Source organism: Equus przewalskii, unplaced genomic scaffold (genome assembly GCF_037783145.1).
Source record: "Equus przewalskii isolate Varuska unplaced genomic scaffold, EquPr2 ChrUn-10, whole genome shotgun sequence".
Lineage (NCBI taxonomy): Eukaryota > Metazoa > Chordata > Mammalia > Perissodactyla > Equidae > Equus > Equus przewalskii.
Window position 1 is genome coordinate 42,433 of NW_027228747.1, and position 25,923 is coordinate 68,355.

The 25,923-nt window shown below is 36.0% G+C and overlaps 1 protein-coding gene across 4 annotated transcripts in view; it reads left to right on the forward strand.

Moving 5' to 3' along the window:
• The window catches only part of LOC103552840 (histone-lysine N-methyltransferase ASH1L-like), a 112,203-nt gene that overhangs the window by 32,982 nt on the left and 53,298 nt on the right, over positions 1-25,923 (forward strand). For all 4 annotated transcript variants that reach the window (XM_070607343.1, XM_008523074.2, XM_070607344.1 and 1 more), the window contains one exon: positions 14,944-15,038. In XM_070607343.1, the coding sequence (XP_070463444.1) occupies positions 14,944-15,038 (95 nt within the window). The remainder of the gene's footprint in view (positions 1-14,943; positions 15,039-25,923) is intronic.

The window sequence follows — 25,923 nt, forward strand, 5'->3', positions numbered from 1 at the left end:
TGCTTTGTTTGTCTTGTATGCCATATAGAACTTAGCAATCTTTTTTGTATTTTTTGAAAGAGAACCAACTGCCTAAATTCCTAAAATATATGACTTAAAATCTCCTTAGAAAACTTTTAAATGCAAAGAGCAACATCTGCACTCTTACTTGGTAACAAATAGATAAATTATTGGGGCTGGCCCCGTGACTGATTGGTTAAGTTCACGTGCTCCACTGCACGCGGCCCAGTGTTTCGTTGGTTCGAATCCTGGGCATGGACATAGCAGTGCTCGTCAAACCACGCTGAGGCAGTGTCCCACATGCCACAACTAGAAGGACCCACAACGAAGAATATACAACTATGTACCGGGGGTGCTTTGGGGAGAGAAAGGAAAAAAATAAAATCTTAAAAAAAAAAAGAAATTATTATTTCACTTTATCCTTTTCATATTCACCAAAGGAAGACATTCTAAAATGTAGTAAATGCCAAATTTTGTGTTGAAAAGTTTGTGGTGTGTTTGTGTGTATAAAATAAAGTGTTTCTATGATCGACTATTATTACAATTTGGACTCTCCCTTGACTTTTACAAAGAGCTTTTACATACGTTCTCATTTGTCAGTTATGTTTAATTCCATTTATGTCATAGTCCTAAAGTGTTAGGGATTCAAATCACAACAATGTTTACAAATGTGTTCTATTATGTTTTTCGCTAGAACAGTGTTTTAGTGCCAATATGGTTTTCTTTACCTTTCAGTATGATTTTGGGGCTGTCTTTCCTGAGGTTATCTGATGCTAAAGAACTTTATTCTCATTTAAACATTAAGTAAATTCTTATTACCAAAGTAAGTAAATTTGTTTGTTTTCTGCAAGTATATCATATATTTATTGTCTGTTTTTATGCATAGTCCATGATAACTTAAAAAAGATTGCAAAATTATACAAGAACACTATATACTCTTCACTCAGATTCATCAAATGTTGGTGTTCTCCCACATTTCTTTCTCTACCTCCCTCCCTGTCTCCTCTCTCTCACAGACAGACGTATTTTTTCTCAGTTATTTGATAAAAAGCTGTAGACATTTTGACTCTTACTTGTAAATATTTTAGTACATATTTCTTAAGTACAAGGACATTTATCTTATATAAACAGAGCACAGATATTAAATTTAGGATCTTTAACATCATTACAATACTATTATTTAATACACAGTTCATAATCACTTTTCACTAATTGTCAGTAATGTTCTTTAAAACAATTTCTCATGATTTAGAATCCAGCATATGATTGTGCATTGCATTTACTTGTCGTGTCTCTTTGTTCTCCTTTAATTTGGAGTACTTCCTTAGCTTTTGTTTTTCATCATACTGACATTTATGAAGAGTGTATGAGTTGTTTCATAGAAGGGCCTTAGATTTGAGTTTGTCTGCTATTCCTTCATGAATAGATTAAGATTCTGCATTTTTAGTGTGAATACCACAAAAGTGATATTTTCTTCTCTGTGAATCACATCAGTAAGCATATGATAATCACTTTGCCGTTGATGATATAACCTTTGATTTTTTGGTCACTGTGACATCCAGTAGGTTTTCATTGTGAAGTTAAAGTTTGTCCTACATAATAGTAAGTAATATTTGGAGAGATGCTTTGAATGTATGTAAATATCCTGTTCCTTATCAAACTTTTACCCAATAGTTTTAGCATCTATTATTGATTCTTGTCTAAATCAGTAATTACTGTGATATTACTGTAAAATGGTTATTTTCTACCTCTATCACTTTATACCTCTATTAATTGGAATTCTAGTACAAGGAAGAGCTTTGTCTTCGCTCTTAGTTATTGTCAGTTTCAACTCACAGATTCTTACTTTATTTAATGGATTATAATCCATTATTGTCATTATTCATTTTCATGCTCATATTGTCCCAGATTTGGCCAGTAGCAGCCCTTTCAAGTTTGGTCCTATCATTTTTTAACACTTCCTTACTTTCTGGCATCCTTTCAGAAAAATAAAGTCATCATTGATGGATGGTTAAGGGAAGGGGATATTTTGAGTGGAGATATACAATAAAGCAAAATTCTAATTATAAATTCTAGGTGGTGGATTCAAGGATTTTTGTTGTACAGTTATTTTAAACTCCATCTGTGTTTGAAAAGGCTCACCAAGAAATATTGGCAGGAAATCACCAGGACTAGAGGGAACTACTTTGTGAGTCTTGTAAGTTTGAGCAAATGAGTAAATACATTGATGCTGTTGGCAGGAGAGTTCTCTTTGTTGAAAGACGGTAAATACAGAATGTGAGAAGATGAATAATAAACAATGTGTCATTGGATTAACCTTATAGGTATAGTATAAATTTGTATACTTTGAATTTCTAAGTTTTATATACGTTTTTTATTGAGATATAGTTGACATAACATTATATTAGTTTCAAGTGTACAACATAATGATATGATATTTATATATGTTGTGAAATGATCACCACAATAAGTCTAGTTAACATTCATCACCACACAGTTAAAAATTTTTTTATTGTAATGAGACATTTAAGATCAATTTTCTCATCAACTTTTAAATACGCAATATAGTATTATTAGCTATAGTCACCATGTGCTATACATTACATCCCCAGGAATTATTTATTTTATAACTGGACATTTATACCTTCTGACCATCTTCACCCATTTTACCCACCTGTTCTCCCCTACCTCCTGCAACCACCAATCTGTTCTGTGTATCTGAGTTTGGTTTTTTGGTTGGTTGTTTAGATACCAGATGTATGTGAGAACCTACAGTATTTGTCTGTCTCTGTTTGATTTAGCTCACTTAGCGTAATTGCCCTCAAGGTCCATCCACGTTGTCACAAATGACAGGATTTCCTTCTTTTTTATGGCTAAATAATATTTCATTGTGTGTATATATATATACATATATAATATATATGTATATATATAACACATTTTCTTTATTCATCCATCAATGGACACTTAGGTTGTTTCCATGTCTTGGTTATTGTAAATAATGTTTCAGTGAACATGGGTGTGAATCTATCTTTTGGAGGTAGTGTTTTCATTTCCTTTGGATAAATACTCAGAAGTGGAATTGCTAGATCATATGGTAGTTCTGTTTTTAATTTAGAGGAACTTCCATAAGGTTTTACATAGTGGCTACACCAATTTACATTACCACCAACAGTGCACAAGGATTCCCTTTTCTCTACATCCCCACCAACATTTGTTATTTCTTGTCTTTCAATAATAGCCATTCTAACAGGTGTGAGATAATATTTCATTGTGATTTTGATTTGCATTTCCCTGATGATTAATGATGTTAAGCACCTTTTCATGTACCCGTTGATCTTCTGTATGTCTTCTTTGGAAAGGTGCCTTTTCAGAACCGATGTCCATTTTTAAATCAGATTGTTAGTCTTTTTACTATTGAGTGGTATGAGTTCTTTATCTATTTGGGATATTAACCCCTTATCAGATATGATTTGCAAATATTTTCTCCCATTCTGTAGGTTGCCTTTTCATTTTGTTAGTGGTTTCCTTTGCTGTGTAGAAGCTTTTTAGTTTGATGTCATCCATCTTAGTTTTGCTTTTGTTCCCTTTGCTTCTGGTGTCAAACCTGAAAAGTCATTGCCAAGACTGATGTCAAGAAGCTTACCGTTTCTATTTTCTTCTAGAAGTTTTATGATTTCAGGTCCTGGATTTAAGTCTTAATTCATTTTGAGTTGATTTTTGTGTATGCTGAAAGATAGTGATCCAGTTTCATTCTTTTGCATGTGGCTGTTCAGTTTCCCTAGCACCGTTTATTGAAGAGACTGCCGTTTCCCCAATGCATTTTCTTTATTCCTTTTTCATTAATTAATTGACCATACATGCATGGCTTTATTTCTGGGCTCTGTGTTCTGTTCCATTCATCTATGTGTCTGTTTTTATGCCAATACCATACTATTTTGATTATCATTACTTTGTAATACAGTTTGAAATTAAGAAAGCATGATGCCTGCAGCTTTTTTCTTCTTTCTCAAGATTGCTTTGGCTAGTTGGGATCTTTTGTGGTTCCATAGAAATTTCAGGATTGTTTGTTCTATTTCTGCAAAAAATGCCATTGGAAGTTTGATTTTTATTGGATTGAATTTGTAGATTGCTTTAGATAGTGTGAACATTTTAACGATATTAATTGTTATAATCCATGAGCATGGAAAGTCTTTCCATTTATTTGTGCCTCCTTCAATTTCTTTCATCAGTGTCTTATAGTTTTCTGTGAACAGGTCTTTCACCTCCTTGGTTAAATTTATTCCTAGACATTTTATTCTGTTTGATGCTATTGCAAATGGGATTATTTTCTTACTTTCTCCTTCTGATAGTGTGTATAATGTATAGAAATGCAACTGATTTTGATTTTGTATCCTGCAACTCTACTGAATTCATTTATTAGTTCTAACATTTTTTTGCTGGTGTCTTTAGGGTTTTCTATATGTAATGTCATGTCATCTGCAAATGGAGAAAATTCTATTTCTTTCTGTCCAATTTGGATGCTTTTTATTTCTTTTTCTTGACTAATTGCTCTTGCTAGGACTTCCAATACTATGTTGAATAAAAATGGCAGGAGTGGTCATCCTTGTCTTGTTCCTGATCTTAGAGGAAAAGCTTTCAGTCTTTAACCATTGAGTATGCTGTTAGCTGCAGGCTTGTCATATATCACCTTTATTATGTTGAGGAACATTGCCCTATACCCCCTTTGTTCAGAGTTTTTATCATAAGTGGATATTGAGTTTTGTCAGATGCTTTTTCTGCATCTATTGATATGATCATATAATTTGGGGGGGGGTTGACTTTATTAAGATTATGATAGTTTACAACCTTGTGAAATTTCAGTTGTACATTATTGTTAGTCATGCTATAGGTGCACCACTTCACCCTTTGTGCCTTCCCCCCATCCCCCCTTTCCCCTGGTAACCACCAACGGGTTCTCTTTGTCTATATGTTTAACTTCCACCTATGAGTGGAGTCATACAGAGTTCATCTTTCTCTGTCTGGCTTATTTCACTTAACATAATTCCCTCAAGGTCCATCCATGTTGTTGTGAATGGGACGATTTTATCCTTTTTTATGGCAGAGTAGTATTCCGTTGTATGTATATACCATATCTTCTTTATCCAGTCATCAGTTGATGGGCACTTAGGTTGCTTCTACATCTTGGCTATTGTAAATAATGCTGCAATGAACATACGGGTGCATGGGACTTTTGGAATTGCTGATTTCAAGTTCTTTGGATAGATACCCAGTAGTGGGATGGCTGGGTCGTATGATCATATAATTTTTATCTTTCATTTTGTTGTTGGGACATATTACATTGATTGATTTTGCAGATGTTGGACCATGTTTGCATCCCTGGAAAAAGTGCCGCTTGATCATGGTGTATGAGTCTTTTAATATATTGTCGAATTTGGTTTGCTAATATTTTGTTAAGGATTTTTGCATATATGTTCATCAGGGATATTGGCCAGTAATTTTCTTTTCTTGTAGTATCTTTATGTGGTTTTGATATCAGGGTAATGCTGGCCTGGTAAAATGAGTTTGGAAGTCTTCCCTCCCCTTCTATATTTTGGAAGTGTTTGAGAAGGATTGGTATTAATTCTTCTTTAAATGTTGGGCAGAATTCACCAGTGAATCCATCTGGCCCTGGACTTTTGTTTGTTGGGAAGTTTTGGTTTTTTTTTTTTAAAGATTTTATTTTTTTCCTTTTTTCTCCCCAAAGCCCCCCAGTACGTAGTTGTATATTTTTCGTTGTGGGTGCTTCTAGTTGTGGTGTTTGTTGGGAAGTTTTGATTACTGGTTCAATGTCCTTACTGGTAATCAGGCTGTTCACACTTTCTATTTCTTTATGATTCAGTCTTGGTAGGTTGGAATTTATAGGAATTTATTCATTTCTTTTCCAACTTATTGGTGTTTAATTGTTCATAGTAGTATCTTACCATCCTTTGTGTCTCTGTGGTATCAGTTGTAATGTCTGTTCTTTCATTTCTGAGTTTGAGTCCTCTTTTTCTAGGGGAGTTTAGCTAAAGGTTTGTTTTGTTCATCTTTTCAAAAAACTCTCTCTTAGTTTCATTCATCTTTTCTGTTGTCCTTATAGTCTCTATTTTATTTGTTTCCTTTCTAATCTTTGTTATTTCTTTCCTTCTACTGACTTTGGCTTTTGTTTGTTCTTTTTCTAGCTCCTTGAGGTATAAAATTAGGTTGTTTATTCGAGGTCTTTCTTGTTTCTCCATGTAGGTGTTTATTACTATGATCTTCCCTCTTAGAACTGGTTTTGCTGCATCCTGTAAGTTTTGATAGGTTGTATTTCCATTTTCATTTGTTTCAAGATTTTTTTTGAATTTTCTGTTGAGATTTCTTCATTGACCCACTGGTTGTTTAGTAGCATGTTGTTTAATCTCTACATGTTTGTGAATTTTCCACCTTTCTTCTTGTAATTATTTTTTTGTGGTTGGAAAAGATGCTTGATATGCTTCTAGCCTTCTTAAGTTTATTTACCTTGTTTTGTGGCCTAACATATGATCTGTCTTGGAGTATGTTTCATGTGAACTTGAGAAGAATGTGTATTCTGTTGCTTTTGGATGGAATCTTCTGTATGTCTGTTAAGTTTACTTAAGTGTGTTTAATCAGAAGCCTACCCCTTGAGGCTGCATTTATGAAGATAAGTTAATAGGCCTCTTTCGTGGAAAGACTGAGCTTTCTGTCTGTTGCCTCTGTGTTGTGGCATGGGAGAGTAGCTGGTTAAGAACTGTTTCTCTATTATAGTCCTTTGGGGCCTGTGAACCTAAGCTCCAGTGGCCACCAGAGCCAGGTGATCAAAAGGTGTCCCCTGATCAGCTGCTGCAAAAAACAGGGCTCCAGATATGTGCACAAGCTCCTTTCTATGAGATACCATTGACCTGGAGAGAGGCAGAGCAAGTGCACAAAGATGCCACCCACCAGACTCCACAGTCTGGAGAGTATTTCTATCTGCCCCTGGATGTGTGTTAAATTAAATGTCTGTCCCTCAGGCCCAAGCTTTAAGATATGCAAATAGGCCACTGTCACAGAAAGACTGGGTGTGTTTCAGTCAGCTGCCTCTACACTGTGCCCTGGGGGCTTAGCCATAGTGAGTCCATGCGAGCCCTTGAAGAACTGTTTCTCAGTTTGCTATGGTCTTGTGAGTCTGATGGGCACTAATCCCACTGGCTTTCAGCGCTAGATATTTCAGGGGCCCATCTCTTAGGTGCAGGTCTTAAAAGTTGGCGTGCCAGTTGTTGGGTTCAAACTCTTTGCTCCTCAGGGAGAAGCTCAGAGTTGTGAGTTCTCTCTCAATTGTGGTTTACTGCTCCCAGAGTGAGGTTTGTGGTAAGGTTGTGTCTCAACGTCTCCTACCTGTTTTGATGTGAGTTTTATCTTGTTTGCCCAGTGTGCAGGAGTTGCTCAGATAGTTTAGCATTCTTTCAAAGGAAATTGTTTCATATGTAGCTGTAGATTTGGTGTGTCTGTGGGAGGAAGTGAGTTCAGGATCTTCCTTTATCACCATCTTGAACCAGAACCCCTACATACCTTTATTTATTTATTTGCTTGTTTATTAATCATTGAACCATATGAAATTCCCATTTTTCTCCAGCTCTCTTCACTGAAAAAGCCTAGAGACAGTGATAACCCACTAGTAGTGAGCATACTTAGTATTTAGAGTTTGGTTGCTAAATACCATTTCCCACTAAAATGTACACTAGAGCTCCTTGGAGGAATGTCTGATTCAGGTTGGGTCAGGGAAAGCACAAGATGAGCATGAAATATCCTGTTCAAACCAATTTTATTGCAAGTTAGTATGGAAACAGCATTTGAGTAAAATGAGAAAGAGCCAAATTAGCATGTACTATGATTTTCTGATAGATGCCATGAATCCAGGTGCAAGGAATTATGAGAACAATATTTTATTTCTTAAAGATCACCTATAAATCCACCTGGTTTTTTTATTCAGAATAACCCTTATAACATATCATTCATTGCCTTGTACCTCATAGTTTTCTTATCTGAGTGATTAGTTTATAGTTTTCATATTTGAATAACTATTGACATGGGTAGCAAAATTTATCAGTGAATGGTATTATGACAAGTATCCCTTTTGATCTCTTAGCTTTCTGATGTTTATATTTAGGAATTTGCAATTGATTTTCCTTATTTAATCTTTGTCCATTTTGTCTTTGATGAAAAGTCTTCTCTGCTTGATTTTATGTTTTAATGTTTCAGTAGTTCTGCTTTTAGCTAATGTAACAAAGACTTTATAATTCTAGTCAGAATTTTAGTGGCTATTAGCTGAAAATATACAGATTGCTAGGAAGGGGCTTTCGTTTGCTTTTTGAATTCCAACTACACTTGAGAAACTTCCTATGTCACCATAGTGGCTTAAAGTTTTATGTACATCTCCTAATCTGTAGATTTGTTCCCAAGTTCTTTCTCAACCATTTACTATGAGCAATGTCTAGCTAATCCATTAGTGTTTAGAACTTATTCTATGATTCGTTTCTGTAATCAACTGACAAAAAAAAAGGACATAAGCTTAATAAAGCTTATCTTTGTTTTTTTACTATAGAAACTTTTTTTGTTTTTAAGATTTTATTTTTTTCCTTTTTCTCCCCAAAGCCCCCCGGTACATAGTTGTATATTCTTTGTTGTGGGTCCTTCTAGTTGTGGCATGTGGGACGCTGCCTCTGCATGGTTTGATGAGCAGTGCCATGTCCGCACCCAGGATTCGAACCAACGAAACACTGGGCCGCCTACAGTGGAGAGCGCGAACTTAACCACTCAGCCACAGGGCCAGCCCAAAGCTTGTCTTTGTTCAAGGAAGACTAGAGACAAAGAAAAAGAAAAAAATATGTAATTCCCAAAAAAGTTGCAAGTCAATCCAGGCTTTAAGAGAAGTACTCTTTATATGAAAAATTTAATAGGTATTTCAGTGAAACAAACAAACAAGAATACCATGTTTACATTTGTCTGTTCTTGGTGGGAAAAAACGTCAGTTTTCTCACTTGATTATCATATTCACAAATTTCATAGCATCACATCTCTTCAGACATCAGCATTGCAAAAATTAGGGACAAAATTACTAGGGAGTCAGTAACCTATCCAAAATGGCTGTCATACAAGGTGTAATTTTAATTTCACAGTCCCTCTTTGTAGTTAAGTCTCTACCTCTAAGGTGAATTTGTTTACTAATTTTCTGATCTAGTATCATTAATTTGATGTTTATTTGACCAGTTTTATTTACATATGTTTAATATACAATGTTGATTAATACACAAAGGTCTCCTTGTCTTTGTGGTTACTACAACTAGAGTAACATACTTCTCAGGCTTCAGAATCAACTTTTGCTTGGAAACCTTTATGAAAGTTTTAATTTGCTTTTGTGTGTCAAAAGTATTTCATGGGCCAGCCCAGTGGCATAGTGGTCAAGTTCGTGTGCTCCACTTTAGTGGCCTGGGGTTTACAGGTTCAGATCCCTGGCATGGACCTACACACTGCTCATCAAGCCATGCTGTGGCAGCATCCCTCATACAAAAAACAGAGGAAGATTCACACTGATGTTAACTCAGGGCCAATGTTCCTCACAAAAAAAAAACAAACAAAACCAAAAAAAAAGTATTTTATTGCCCTTATCAACTCACCTACCAAGATCAGGAACCAAAAAGCTTCCAACTTACCTCTATCAAGTTTCAAATGGAGGACCTATATCTGTGGGGGAATCCTCTTTAAAATCTCCAGATTTGTCAGTGTTCTGAACCTGCTAAGAAGTTACGTTACTTACTCCCTTTAACTTGTGGGATTTCATAACCCAGAGAGTAAATGGCAGGCCAGTTTCCTTAGAGGACTTTACAGGTGTCATGTACGCTTGTGAAGTATACTTCTTTTCCATATTGGAGATCTTGTCATACAAAATTAAACGAGATTATACATGGTTATGAATTTAGTTTATCCAATTATATATCTTATTGAACCTACATAATTAACTACATGGTCATGAAAAGTATAAGAACTGTGAGATGATAGAAAATATATATATATTGGTCTCTGCCCCCAGTTCCTGGCACAGAGCTTCTAAAACCCTCTTGATTTCCTGTGTAATAAAAACACAAGGAGCATCTCTTGTTCTAATATTTGTCTTTGACTCCATCACTGACACAGGGCTCCTAAAACCCTTGCAACTTTGTAAGTGATAAGAACACAAGGAGCATCTCTTCTTTTAATGAGGCATTCTTGAATAGCTCTTGGATGAGGGCTGGTCACTAGAAAGACCAAGCCATGATTAGAAGCTTGGGATTTTCACCCCCACCCCACCCCCATCCTCCAGAGAGGGAGAGGGTCTAGAAATTGGAGTTAATAATTGAAGATGCCTACGTGAGGAAGCCTTCATAAAATCCCAGTGATACTGGATTCAGAGAGCTTCCATGTTGGTGAACAGTTGAAGGTACAGGGAGAGGGACATACCTACAGAGGGCAGGGAAACTCTGCGCCCCTTCCCACATACCTTGCCCCATGCATTTCTTCCATCTGGATGTTCATCTGCATCTTTTATCACATCCTTTAATAAGCTGGCAAATGTTAGTAAGTGTTTCACTGAGTTCTGTGAACTACTCTAGCAGATTAATCAAACCTGAGGAGAGTGTCATGGGAATCTCGGATTTGTAGGCAAATCGGACAGAAGTTGTCGGTAACCTGGGGACCTAATACTTGCGATTGGCATCTGAAGTAGAGTGGGAGCAGTCTTGTGGGACTCAGCCCTTAACCTGTGTGATCTGACACTGTCTCCAGGTAGATGGTGTTAGAATTGAGTTAAATTGTAGGACACACAGCTGGTGTCGCAGAGAATTGCTTGGTGTGTGGAAAAACCTCCTCATATTTGCTGACCAGAGGTGTTCTGTGTAAAAGTAAAGGAAGACACACAGGAAAGAAACTTATAGTAGAGGAGAACTAGATTAAGAAGAAAGAAAAGATCTTTATCATACGCTCATTAAAAGTACAATGTTTACCACAATTAAATCTGTTTGTTCAGTCCTCGGTAATTAATTCTTGTTTTGCTGGTCTTGAGTTAAGCAATCTACTTTTCCCTGAAAATTCTCTCTTTCACCTTTACAGTCTAACAGTTGTCTGAGGTGATGGTGTCAGCTAATACAGGGAGATCTGTACCCATGCTTCTATTCCCAATAGTATCATTAGTCAAAAATAACTGATACAGTCATTTACTGAGGCCTTTTTGATGTTTCTTCCAGCATTCTCAGATTTTGCTCGTAGTTGAGGCTTTTAGGGAATTGTATGAAAAAATCAGAAACCACCTTTAGATGATAAGAATAAGTAGCTTTGGTTAACCTATTATAATTACCAATAATATTATAATGAATGGAAGAAGAGTCTTTGTATAATCATTCATAAAGATTTAACCAGAGAATGAAAACATATTCTAGAAAGAGAAGGGACTGACAATTCTCCAGATTCTTCTAATACATCAAATAAAATGTGTGTTATGATTATCACCAACTAACAAGGATATTAAAACCTAGAAAAGAAAACTCTTCCTTGATAAAGAGGATAAAGTTTTTGACAGTTTCTGTTCCAGTCCAGTAGGACTAGGACTAATAGGAACATTATTGTGCTTTTCTCCAACCTTAAAAGTACACAATAGCTAAAACATATTCACAGTAAGAAAATATTACTTATATTTAATTAACCTAGGGAACTTGAACTTCTTTTTGATTCACAGATTCCTTGTATTATTTGTTTGACAAACAGGACAGCTCTTAGAATAGTGATATGTTCATTAAAATGTGACCAGAAATCCCCCCTTCCTCTTTTTTTATACAGTTTGGGAGCAAGCCCTTGGTGTGACTCAGCAGCCCTCGGGGAAACTTCAAAGATAGTTTGAGTATAGAAGACATCTTAATTGCTTGATAATCTTGAGTTTGGGGCCCAGGTTATAGGTGACAAGATTTGAAAATAAAGTGATAAATGCCTAAAGCCAAGAAATGGTTATAGACAATATTTTAAGATAAACATAATAGCAATCAACAATGATTCTTAGGAACCTCAGCTTTTTCTATTTTTCTCTTAAATAGTTATATACTTTTCTCCTTTTGATGGTGGATTTTCCACCAGTGTTTGAATTAAATATCCCTGTGTTGCATCCAAATGATAAAATTATTAAAACTAGTAGTCTACCAAAGAGAAAGAAAGCTGGCCACAAATAGTGAATGGGTTACTTATAAATAGGACATTATGAAAGGCAACTTTACCTTCTTTTAATAAGAAAAGCAAAAGGATTTTTTCACTTATATATGTATACATAGAACTAGTAGTCACATTTTTGCAACTTCAGCCATAGGTCAAAAGTAAACAGCTATCACAGAAACCTGCTGTCTGGCTTACTATAAGTTATGGCAGTTCTGTATCTGAAATGGCTACTCTTCATTCCTGCAGGTATGAAGATTTTTCTCCTGAGTGATTTGAACTAGTAAGTGGCACACAAACAAGTGAATGCCACAGAAAATGCCAGGAGTGTTCAGAAGCTTCAAGACAAACTGATAAAGACAACCAAATTCTCTCTGTTAATCACTCACTCTAGAGAGCTCACAAAGAACAGAGTATTAAAAACAAGAGAGAGATTCCCATATTGTTGTCACCAACAGGGAAATAAACAGCCATGCCTAAATGAAAACCAAAATCAGACTTGGCCACGAACTAAAAAAGCAATTTCTTACATGATCATTATATCCATATGGTATCATGTATCTTAGACATCAGCATTGCAAAGTCAAGGATAAAATTGTTTTTGTTAGGGAGTCAGTCAGTAATTGATAGGATGTATTCAAAGTTTCATTTGTTTTGGGGACTAGAACTATGCAAGTTGACCTTAAATTTTAGGTTTTGTGTGTTTATTCACTTCATGGTGCCAAGTATTTTCTCCCTCGACTACTGTTATGTGCTTGCTTATCCTAAGAGCAACAGAGTAAAATGTCAGTTTTGCTTCCATTCCTGTTTAGCTAAATGAAACTTTTTATGTTCTCTATTTAATTAGTGTGGGTAAATCTTGAATCTAATAAGATATAGACCAACTTTTCTTTCATACAGAGTGCTTGGTTCCAAACACAGTTGTTTTGTTGATCTATTTGACTTTGACTGATAATGAAGAAATGTAACTTTTACTTGGATTAAAAAGTTTTTCTGTTCACAATGATTATTTGGGTAAGTTTTTTTAAATGAGAAAAGTGGTCTTTAGATATAAGTAGAGCAATCTGTTATCTTTCCTTTTCCTCTTTGTAACTATTTCCCAGACTCTTTACCACTGCTTTAAAAACTTTGCATGACCTAGTTTCCAACTTCATCTGGACTACTTTAGCCTCATTTTATTTTCCTTAATTCTCCAATCTCATTCTGACTTTGATCTTATACCAGCTATTTCCCCTGCCTGATCTTCCTTCCTTTCCCAGATCCTCTCATGACTGATATCTCAGTAACATTATGTCTTAGCTTAGTGTCGCTTCCTTAGAAACCTTCCCAAATTACTCTCTATTCATCACTTTTTAATTATTTTCGCATTTATTATTTTCTGATTTTTGTTTTGTTTTGTTTTCTTATTTCCTTATTGTCCGTCTACCCATGTAGAATGTAAACTATCTTATTCCCCACTGCTTCTTAGCACTTAGAACACGACCTGAACTCAATGAGTGCTCAGTAACTGTTGAATAAATAAATGAATGATCCACTAGAAAGAATCAGTCTTCAAATTTAAGAACTTGAGTTTCTACAAATAACTTACTTCTTTGGGCCTCAATTTTCTCATCTGCAAAGTGTATATTAGTATACCTATTTGTTACAAAATATAATAGACTAGACTTGTTTTTTAAAAGGGAATATATTGTAATTCATAGATACAAGAAATATATCAGCCTTACCTTATTTATTGGAGCTTTAAACAAAATAAAATCAGAGTAGACTAAATGAGGCTCTCCTGAAGCCCTTTTTTCTTTCCTTGTTTTTCTCAATTCCTTTTCTCCTTTTTTTTCCCCCTTCCTAGTATATATTTGTGAAATCTCCTGAGATTGATTTCATACCAAACATTAGGAACACAGACCACTAAAATGAGTGGTAGAGGGCCGGCCCAGTGGCACAGCAGTTAAGTGCACACGTTCCACTTCAGCAGCCCAGAGTTTGCTGGTTCAGTTCCCGGGTGTGGACATGGCACCGCTTGGCACGCCATGCTGTGGTAGGCGTCCCACATATAAAGTAGGGGAAGATGGGCCCAGATGTTAGCTCAGGGCCAGTCTTTCTCAGCGAAAAGAGGAGGATTGGCAGCAGTTAGCTGAGGGCTAATCTTCCTCAAAAAAAAAAAAGAAAGAAGAGTGGTAGAGGTAAGCCTATAGGGACATTGTGAAATAAAATAGACTAGTGAGTGAGTAGGAGTTGAACAAGAAACTGAGATTTTCTTCTTAAATCTCCTTACCAGCCACTAAAATTAAGTCAAGTCACTTAACCTCATAGAGCATCTGTTTTCAAATCTGTAAACTAGAGCTAACATTTCCTCTTACCTGCTTCACAAATTGTTATAAATGATAATATGTGAAAGTACTTTTTAATCTATAAATTATTAACCAAATCTAAGGTAATCATTATGATTAGATCTGAAATTTAGGTTCCTTTTGCAAAACTGCTAGAGAGTGCTAATGAGGCTCTTTCTTATGTCTAATTCCTAAAAGCAATTCCAGAAATGTAAATTTTAAAAATATATGAAAGTACTTGGTATCCCTCCCCCCAAAAATAGGCATTTAAGGTTTAAGTCACTGATAAAACAAATACTCTTGATAGAGTCATCTGTTTTCTATATTTGACCACAGGAGGAAATTTCATTGCCTCTGACTGTTTTTAATTCTTTTCTGACCACAGCCCAAAGAGCCGTTTGATCCAATTAAAGAAAGAGAAGCTGGAATACACTCCAGGAGAGCATGAATATGGATTATTCCCAGCCCCCATTCATGTTGGTGAGTACTCAGTATACACAATATATTGCTGACAAGAAATGGTATTTCTTGAGTGTAGGTGAAATGTATTTGTGCTCTTATTATTTCCACATTTGCAGTGGGGTCAACTCTTTTCTTTACCATTAAATTTATACTCATCTGAAGAATTCTGCAAAATCTTCGCTGTCTAGGAGTCAAAATGATATAAGCCTTATTCAGCAGAGTTTAAATAAACAACACTGTCTGTAGCATTTGATTCTGTAAGTATGTCATCTAGGAAAACCCACCTATTCATCACTTCAGTTTCAAATGTTTTCCATGTTCAAAAGGAGTGAGATGATTTATGGATATGTAATAATCAAAGGAATGGGGCCCACTGCTTTTCCTGATCATTTATCTGCTTGAAAATTTATCCGCTTGAGCAAGTTTAATCTTTCTATTTACTCTAGAAAAAAAATGTCAAGGCTTGGTTTACCATGTGGGTAATAGTACCTTCTAGGATCCTACTGTTGACCTTATCAGATAAGTAAAAGGTACCTAGAAGTCATCCTAGATTCCTCTCCTTCTTTCAGTGCCTCATCCAATCCATCTCCAAGTTCTGTTATTTCCATTCTTGAAATATATCTTACTTCTCTCCAAATTCCATTGCCATCACTCAAGTCCATGCCACTGTTGTCTTTTGCTCAGACTACTGCAGTAGCCTAACACATCTATCCACTTCCATTCTTGCTCCCTTCCAATCCACTCTCCATACAATAAAAAGAGAGTAAAAACAGAAGTGAGTTTATAATTTAAACTAGATCATACTTAAAACCTTTCAGTGGCGTATCATTAGAGTAAACTATAAACTCTTTACCTTGACTCTTAAGAATTACGTGATCCCTAACTACCCCATCACTCCCCATCTATCTGTGCCCATCTTTCCCTTATTCACTGTATTATGTCGTGGTGCCCTTCTTTCAGATCCTAGAATATACCAAGCTCTTTCCCACAAGAGGATCATTATGCCTATTATTTCCATTGCCTGAAAAGCTCTTCAAACTCTTTTCCCATGGTTGGTTTCTTCTTATCCTTTAAGGGTGAGCTTAATGTCAGTATCAGCTTAAATATAATTTTCTTTAAAATTGTTTTCCTGATTGTTCCATCAAAGAGGGTCCCTCCCTTTATTCTATATTGCAGCACCATGTTCATTTCTTTCTGTAATCTATAGTTACTATATTTGTTTTCTCATTTGTTATCTGTCTCCCTATTAGATTATAAGCTCCAAGAATGCAGGATCATTTATCTTCCTTATTCCTTTTTGATTTTCCAGTGCCTGGTATGTAATAGAATTTAGCAGATATTTGTTATACAAATGAAAGAAAAGGAGAACTTAGAATAAATGACAGTTTTTTTTCTCAGGAACGACTTATTTGTGTAGTAGATATTGATCCTATGCTTTATCGTATTCTCTTCAACTCTGACTCTCTTGACCCTCTTGACTATGGGGCTCTTCTCTGTGTTCTGGTTATCTAATCCCCTTTTTCTCCCTATAGGGCCCAGCACCAGCAGTGTATTTAAAGCAGCAGGTGTAGATAAGTTCTGCAATAAAGATTATTTTGCTTTAATTATTCTGTTTCAGGTGGCTGGAGAATGGTTTAACTACAACATAGAGTTACAGGGTTTAATTCTCACCTGGATAACTGTACTAGTGCTTACTTAGTGAAGGTGAGAATAGAATCCATGTTCTCTGGGCTTAGTGCCAAAGTTCTTTTGAAAGAGCCTTTCTTTTTACTAGTGAGGTCATAGCAATGGGAGCAGATTCTCAGCAGATTTAGCTATTTCCTAGAACCTACTAATGAATAGACTGAAAATAAGAGGTAACTTAAAAGTCCCATTTAAAGGAAAACATGACCATTTTGCTCTTATGGTTTTGTCCTGGATGGGAAATTGGCTAACTTAGATCTTGGAATGTTGCTCTAACTATTCAAGGGGATTGAAAGAGTGATTTAGGGGCCTGCCTGGTGGCACAGCAGTTAAGTTCACACGTTCCGCTTCTCAGCGGCCTGGCGTTCACCGGTTCAGATCCCGGGTGAGGACATGGCACCGCTTGGCACGCCATGCTGTGGTAGGTGTCCCACATATAAAGTAGAGGAAGATGGGCACGGATGTTAGCTCAGGGCCAGGCTTCCTCAGCAAAAAGAGGTGGACTGGCAGTAGTTAGCTCAGGGCTAATCTTCCTCAAAAAAGAAGAAAAAAAAGGAGTCAGTTAATTCCAAGAGAGACAGGAAGAATAATAGATAGGCCAATATTTCTGTCACATCTCTGGCATAAATAGTGGTTAAGAGGTCTAGAATGGAAATCTCTTAATTTAAATAAAGATTTTATCTCTAAGTCCCCACTTTAGTCTCTCACTAACACTGATTTGTACTCAGCTGTCTGCAGAGTGAATAAATAACGGGAAATCCTATCCAAGCAGTGGTCTTTTTTCCTGTGAAACAGGGCTTAAAATCAGGCTGTTGCAGGATAGAATTTTTTTTTTTGGACAGCGTTATTTTAGTGTTCAAATGATGTTTTGTGATTAGGATAGGGAGGGAAGGCCAGTCATTTGTTTTGAACAGGTCACTTCTGGTATCTTGTAAACAAAGAGGATGACATTGAGTCAGCCAGACCTAGGTTCATCTCTATCTTTGCTATATTAGTTATGTGAGTAAAATAGTTATATAAATAAAATAATAATGCATCTTACCATTGATGGAGTCACTCAGATTCAGTAAATGGAAAATAATGTTTATTTTTAAATGTTTAACTAATGAAATCAAGTTTCTTTATTTCATTAGAGAAATGCATTTCAAATAAAATTTTTTTATGATACTTATTTGTCAAATAAAATTTTTTTATGATACCCTTACATTTATAGTAGATTGATTTTTGACAAGAGTGCCACAACGGTTCAGTGAGGAAAGCATGATCTTTTCAACAGATGGTTCTCTGATAACTGGATATACACATACAAAAGGATGAGGTTGGACCCCTGCCTCACACCACATAAAAATATTAAAATGTATCATTAACCTAAATATAAGAGCTAAAATCATAAAACTCTTAGAAGAAAACATAGGAGTAAATCTTCATGACTTTGGATTAGACTGTAATTTCTTAGCTATATCATGTGCAGCAAAAGAAAAAAGAGACAAACTGGACTTCATCAATATTTAAAACTTTTGTGCTTCAAAGAGAACCATCAAGAAACTCAACAACCCAAAGAATGGGAGAAACATTTGCAAATCATATATCAAGTAAGAGACCTGTATCTAAAAATCCACACATATAAAGAACTGTTAAAGCTCAATAATGAGAAGATAAACAATACAATTTTTTAAATGGGTAAATGATTTGAATAGACATTTCTCCAAAAAAGATAGACAAATGGCCAATAAGCACATGAAAAGATGCTCATCATCATTAGTCATTAGGGAAATAGAAATCAAAGCTATAATGAGATACTACTTCACACCCACTAGAATGGCTTTAATTAAAGGATTGACAAGAATGTGAACAAATTGGAACCCTCATACATTGCTGCTGGGAATGTGAAGTGGTATAAACCTCTTTGGAAAACATTTTGGCAGTTCCTCAAAAAGTTAAACATAGAGTTGCCATATTACCAATTCTGCTGATAGGTATATTCCCTACAGAATTGAAAATATATATCCACGCAAAAACTTACACACAGATGTTCATAGCAGTCATATTCATAATAGCTAAAAGGTGGAAGCAAAGCAACCCAAAATTCCATCACTGGCTACATAAAATGTGATGTATCCATACAATAGAAGGTTATTTGGCAATAACAAGAATTGAAGTACTGAGACATGCAGTAACATGGGTGAACCATGAAAAACTGTAGTATATTAAAGGAGACAGTCACAAATATGTGAAATAAGACAGTCTTAAAATGCCACATGTTTTATAATTCCATTTATATGAAATGTTCGGATATGATTCCATCTATATGAAGTGTCCAGAATAGGCAAATACATAGAAACACAAAGTAGGTTAATGGTTTCCAGGGACTGGGGGTAGGGGAGAATGGGGAATGACTGCTCATGGATACAGGGTTTCTTTTGGGGATGACAAAAATGTTCTGAAATGATGTTGGTTTTATTAGTTAGACGTCTCCAAGGAAACAACCAATAAGCTATATATAGAGACAGATTTATTTTAAGGACTTGGCTCACACAGTTGTGGAGGCTAGCAAGTCCAAAATATGCAGGGTAGGCCAGCATCCTGGAAACCCAGGAAAGAGTTAATGTTACAACTCAAGGAGTCTGAAGGCAGTCTACTGATAGAATTCTCTCTGGGGAAATCAGTCTTTTTTCTATTAAGGCCTTCAGCTGGTTGGATGAATCTCACCCATGTTATAGAGGATAATCTGCTTTGCCTCAGAGTCTATTGATTTAAATGTTAATCTCATCTAAAAAATATCTTTACAGGCACATCTATAATAATGTTTGACCAAATGTCTGGGTATTGTGACCTAGCCACGTTGGCACATAAATGAACCATTGTGGTGGTGATGGTTGCACAACTCTGTGTACTAAAACCCACTGAATGGTACACTTAGAAAAAGTGAATTTGCCAGCCCAGTGGCACAGTGGTTAAGTTCACACGTTCTGCTTCTCCGCGGCTTGGGGTTCGACAGTTAGGATCCCAGGTGTGGACATGGCACCACTTGACAAAAGCCATGCATGCTGTGGTAGGCGTCCCACATGTAAAGTGGAGGAAGATGGGCACAGATGTTAGCTCAGGGCCAGTCTCAGTAAAAAGAGGAGGATTGGCAGCAGATGTTAGCTCAGGGCTAATCTTCCCCCCTCACCTCCAAAAAGAAGTATAATGATTACACAATGCAAAAGAAAAATTTTAATGCTTTGAGCCTCATGATCACAGGTACTTTGCAATGTTAATTTAAGCACTTTTTTATGTAGTAGGAGGATAGATTATTCAATAAAAGAATTTCAAACAAAAAATATATTAAGATAAAATTCTCTGGAATAAGTGAAATAGAAATAATGTTCAATGATAAAAAGAAATGATTTAAATCTCTAAGTAAACAAGAGAATATTCCTTTTTTAATGAATAATGGTATTGAATCTTTATGATATGCAGATTCATCATTTTAAAATGATATAACCAGATATTACATTATTTGCAACTGTTTAAACTTACACTTAAAAATGCATAAGTCATTGAGGCCGGCCCGGTGGCATAGTGGTTAAGTTTGCACACTCCGCTTCACTGGCCCAGGTTTGGCTGTTTGGGTCCCAGGTGCAGACCCAGCGCCACTTGTCAAGCCATGCTGTGGCAGCATCCCACATAAAATAGAAGAAGATTGACACAGATATTAGCTCAGCAACAATCTTTCTCAAGCAAAAAGAGGAAGCTTGACAACAGATCTTACCTCAGGGTCAGTCTTCCTCACCATAAAAAGAAAATGTATAAGGAGATTCATAGTTTTTCAAAATTCTTCTGGGGAATATGGGACTGAAAAATTGGAAGATGTGGTCTTTCACATTTGGCTTCTGGAATCAGGCCTTGATTCAGATTTCGTCTCCACCAAGTATTATTGATGTGACCTTGGACATGTTGACACATCTCAAGTCCTGAGATTCTTTATTGTAAAATAGAAATTAGCATAAATATTAAATAAAATAATGCATATAAAATACCTAGTACCTAACACATAGTAATCATTCAGTAAAAGGCAGTTGCTGAATTGAGGTTGTTTTTGCAGTAGATTATCAGTCAACAAGAATATTATAGTACATAGACGCTCCTTCTATTGACTTTGGCACTTATTGTTAAATCTGTCATGATACCCTCTTCTGCTGAGCTCAGAAAAGAATTCAGAATCCTTCTCAGCATAGCTCTTGACAGTTGCCACTGCCAGTCATTCAGACTTATGCCAAATCTTGAATGCTTTTCCTAATATAGTGGCAAGAATATAATCCTTATGTGTAGAAAAGAATTAAAATAGCAGACCTAAGACTTCTATTCTTAGAAAGACCTGCTGGCAAGGTTGACCACTGGCTGGCATCTGGAAACTTGAATAGTTAAACAATTCCCTCTATTGGTGAAAAACTTTCCTTAGATGGTAAAAGTGTCTTACTGTGCCTACTGTGTATAAACTGTATGGTTTCAGCTGAACACCTGCTTTCATTCTAAGAGTCTGGAATTTAGGTACATTCTAGGCAGAGAGTACCTATATATCAGCTGCTGATTAAAATCTTGGGCGCTGAGTTTCTAATGAGCTTCCTTGATAGACAGTATTTCACATGTGTTGTCACAGTACATTGCCAATGATTGCATCTTATGTGACTCTGCTAGGAGAGAACTTTTGAAAGCTTGTGCCTGGTTTCCTCTAGATGTTGCCCAATGCAGTTTTTCCCTTTACTGATTTTGTTTTGTATCCTTTTGCTGCTATACAGTATAGCCATGAGTATGACTATATGCTGAGTCCTGTGAGTCACTAAACTTGAAGGTGTTCTTGGGGACCCTTGACACACCTTAGAATCAAACACATATAGACTCCTCTTCCCATTCCACTCTTGTAGCTGGATGATCTTGAACAAGTTACTTATTGTCTCTACATCTCAGCATCTCCGTCTATGTAGTGAGACTATTTCCAATCTGAATTGTGAGGATTAAGTGATATTTATTTTGTACTTCCAGAGGGAATACCCCTTCACCTTGATTTACTATAACCAAGTACTCAATATCAGTGAGAAGAGCAAAGCCATCCCATTCATTTCTAGAAAACTGAGGTATAAGTAGAAAGAAGGAAATAATAAAGAATATAAATCAATAAAATGTTAAACAGGGGCCAGCCCCGTGGCCAAGTGGTTAAATTCATGCGCTCCGCTTCGGCAGCCCAGGGTTTTGCCGGTTCGGATCCTGGGCGTGGACATGGCACCACTCATCAGGCCACATTGAGGCGGCGTCCCACATGCCACAGCTAGAAGGACCCACAACTAAAATATACAACTGTGTACCAGGGGACTTTGGGGAGAAAAGGAAAAAATAAAATCTTTAAAAAATAAAAATAAAAATAAAGTGTTAAACAGACAATAAGGAAAGAAAGGTTTGAAAAGAGCAATAAAATTGATAACCTCTAGCTGCACTGATAAGAAAAAATAAGAGATGACAAAAATTACCAGTATCCTTACTATAGGTCCTACAGTCATTAAGAGGCTAATACAGGAACATTATGAATAACTTTATGCCAGTACATTTAACAGTGTATATGAAATGCACAGATTCCTTAAAAAATGCAACTTAAACTAATCCAAGATGAAAAAGAACATCTGAATAATCTATATCATTTAAAGAAACTGAGTTCCTTACCAAGTCCTTTACATAAAAAATTCCAGAGCTAAATGTGAACTCTGCTATATATTTGAGAAAGACATAACATGCAAACACTTTCAGAAAATAGGGGCGAAACACTTCCCAACACTTTTTATGAAGCTAGTATAACCCTGATACAAAACCTGACGAAGACATTAGGGGCAAAAAGCCACTACAGAACAAAGTTGATTATAAACATATAGGCAAAAAACTCTTAGCACTAGAAGGAAATTTCCTCAGTCTTATAAAAGGCGTCTACAGTTAACATCATACTTAATGGTGAACTATTGAATGCTTCCTCCTAAAATTGAAAAGAAGATAAAAATGTCCACTCTCACTACTTATGTTCGGCATTATCCTGGATGTTCTAGCCATTGTAGTAAGTCAAGAAGATGAATAAAAGTCATAAAGATCAGGAAGGAAGAAATAAAACTGTTCTGTTTGTATATGACATGATCATGTATGTGGGAAATCCAAAGAGGTGCACAAAAAAGCTGCTACAACTAGTAGTAAGGTTACTGGAAACAAAATCAGTATATAAAAATCAATTGTTTGCTTACAAAACTAAACATACTCTTAGCATACAATCCAACAATTTCACTCGTTGGTATTTACCCAAAGAAATTGAAAACTTGTGCCTATGCAATAATGTGCACACAGATGTTTATAGCAGCTTTGTTCATAACTGCCAAAACTTGGAAGCAGTCAAGATGTCCTTAACTAGGTAAATGGATAAACTGTGGGACATCCAAACAATGGAATATTATTCAATACTGAAAAAAAAGAGAGCTATCAAGCAATGAAAAGATATTGAGGAACTTTAACTTCATAGTACTAAGTGAAAGAAACCAATCTGATAAGGCTGTATATGGTATGATTCCAACTATATGACATTCTGGAAAAGTCAAAACTATGGGGATATTAATAAGATCAGTGGTTGCCAGGGGTTGGAGGAGGGAAGGATGAATCAGCAGAGTACGGAGGATTTTTAGGGCAATGAAACTAACTATTCTATATGATACTGTAATAGTGGATACATGTCATTTTACGTTTGTCCAAAGCCATAGAACATACAACACCGAGTGAATCTTAATATAAAATATGGACTTTGGATAATAATGATGTGTCAATTTAGGTTCATCATTTTTTAACAAATGTACCACTTTGGTGGGCAGTGTTGATAATGGGGTAGGCTATGCATGTTTAGGGGCACGAGGTATATGGGAAATCTCTATACCTTCTATTCAGTACTGCTTTGAACCTAGAAGTGCTCTAAAAAATAAAGTCTAGTTTTTTAAAAACTAAAGTAATTAGAATTTAATTTATCCAAAAATAGGCAAGACCTTTATACTGAAAATTAAAACATTTATCAGAGAAGTTAAAGATGACCTTAAATAAATGGAGAAAAATGCCATGTTCAGAGATTGGAAACCTCTTGTTATATTCAGTGCAATCTAAATTATATTGCCAACAGGCTTTTCTGTAAAAATTGATATGCTGATTCTGTAATTTTTAGGGAAATGCAAAGGACCCAGAATACTCAAAGTGATCTTTAAATAAAAAGATTGGAAGACTTACATTATCTAACTTAAAGAGTTACTATAAAGCAGTTTGATCAAAACTATGGTTTTGGCATTAGTCTTGACCTATGGAACAGGATAGATAGCCCAGAAATAGACCGACACTTTTGTGGTCATTTGATTTGGACACAGGCACTAAAGCAGCCTATGGGGAAAAGTAACATCCTTTCAACAAATGGTGCTGAACAGTCAAACGTTCATATGAAAAGAAACTAAACTTTAACACCTACCTCATACCATACACAAACTTGATTTAGCATGGGTCACAGATCTAAACATAAATGCTAGAATTATAAAGCTTCTAAAAGAAAGCATAGGATAATATCTTCAAGACCTGTGTGTAATTAAAGGTTTCTTAGATAGGACACAGAAAGTAATAACCATTTTAAAAAGTACTCACAAATTATTCCTTGACAAAATGTGAAAGTATTCATTAAAAGGCACTGTTAGAAAAACAAATAGGGCAAAAACTGGGAGAAAATATTCACAAATTATATGTATCCTGAATATATAAAGAACGGCTACAAATGAATTTTTTTAAGACAACCCAATTTTAAAATGAAGATTTGAACACAGACTTCACCAAAGAAAATCTACAAATGGCTAGTAAACACATGAAAAAAAAACTCAGCATCATAACTCATCAAGGAAATGCAAATTAAAACCACAATGAGATACCACACACAGCCACAGAGTGCCTAAAATTAAAAATACAGACAATACCAAATGTTGACACAACCAGAATGTTTATAAATAGTTTTGGGAATGTAACATTGTTTAACAACTTTTTTGAAAGCCCTGGCAGCTTTTGTAAAACTAAACATACACCTACAAAAGAGAAATTAGTATATGTGTCTGTAAGCTTCATTCACAATAGCTGTAAACTAGAGATAGCCCAGGTGTCCAATAGAAGAATGTATGGTAAACAAACTGTTGTGTATTCATACAGCAGACTATTAGCCAGCAGTAAGAAGGAGCAATATTTACAGTTGACATACATCTGCTTCAGGGAAGATGAAGTAGAGGTACTTTTCCCTGTTCTGATAAGTATGAGTAAAAACAAAAAGTTGTGTTAAAATATTATATGTCCTAACAAACGTAAGACTGAGTGGCGGAGAGAAGGCAGCCAACCAACTAGGGACCTCAGGACTGAAGAACTTCATGGTGATGAGTGCCCTGGATTTTCTTTTTGGCTCACATATCCCAAACTTGAAGCTAAAACAGCTAGCAATGTGGAAATGCCATTGGGCATAAACCAAGCAAAGAAAAGCCTGCTTTTTCTAGCCAAAGGACCACGAAATGGGCAATTTAGCAAGACAGAAAACTTTTAGACAGTATCCTTCATACCCTAGCCAAATGTCACAGAGAAAATGATTGTCCTACTCACACTCATACCAGCAAATGCCAAGTCGGGAGCTTCAACTTCCATCCCACCTAGCAGTAAAAAGGTGTCCACCCGTCCCCACCCACTGGCGTAGTGTTAGAGGAGGTCTAGTAGAGAGTCAGGACTTTTACCATCACCCAGTAATAACGTGGCCACTCCCACCATCCCCTAGCAGTAAGAAGGAGCCCCTCTCAACCCACCAACACTCAGCTTTCATTGGAGGCTGAGTGGGACATTCTAACTGGCAATAGCAAGATAGCTTCCTCCCTCCTCCTGCTAAAACAGTTCTGGAAAAAGCCAGCCAAAATAGAAGATTTATATAAAATCCAGAATCTCATAATACATAGTACCTCCAGTACTATGTTGAATAGGAGAGGTGAAAGTGGGCACCCTTGTCTTGTTCCTGTTCTCAGAGGGATGGCTTTCAGTTTTCGTCCGTTGAGTATGATGTTGGCTGTGGGTTTGTCATGTATGGCCTTTATTATGTTGAGGTACTTTCCTTCTATATGACACAACGTTTTTTAAGAGCTGAAACGAACACTGTCAAACCAGAGTC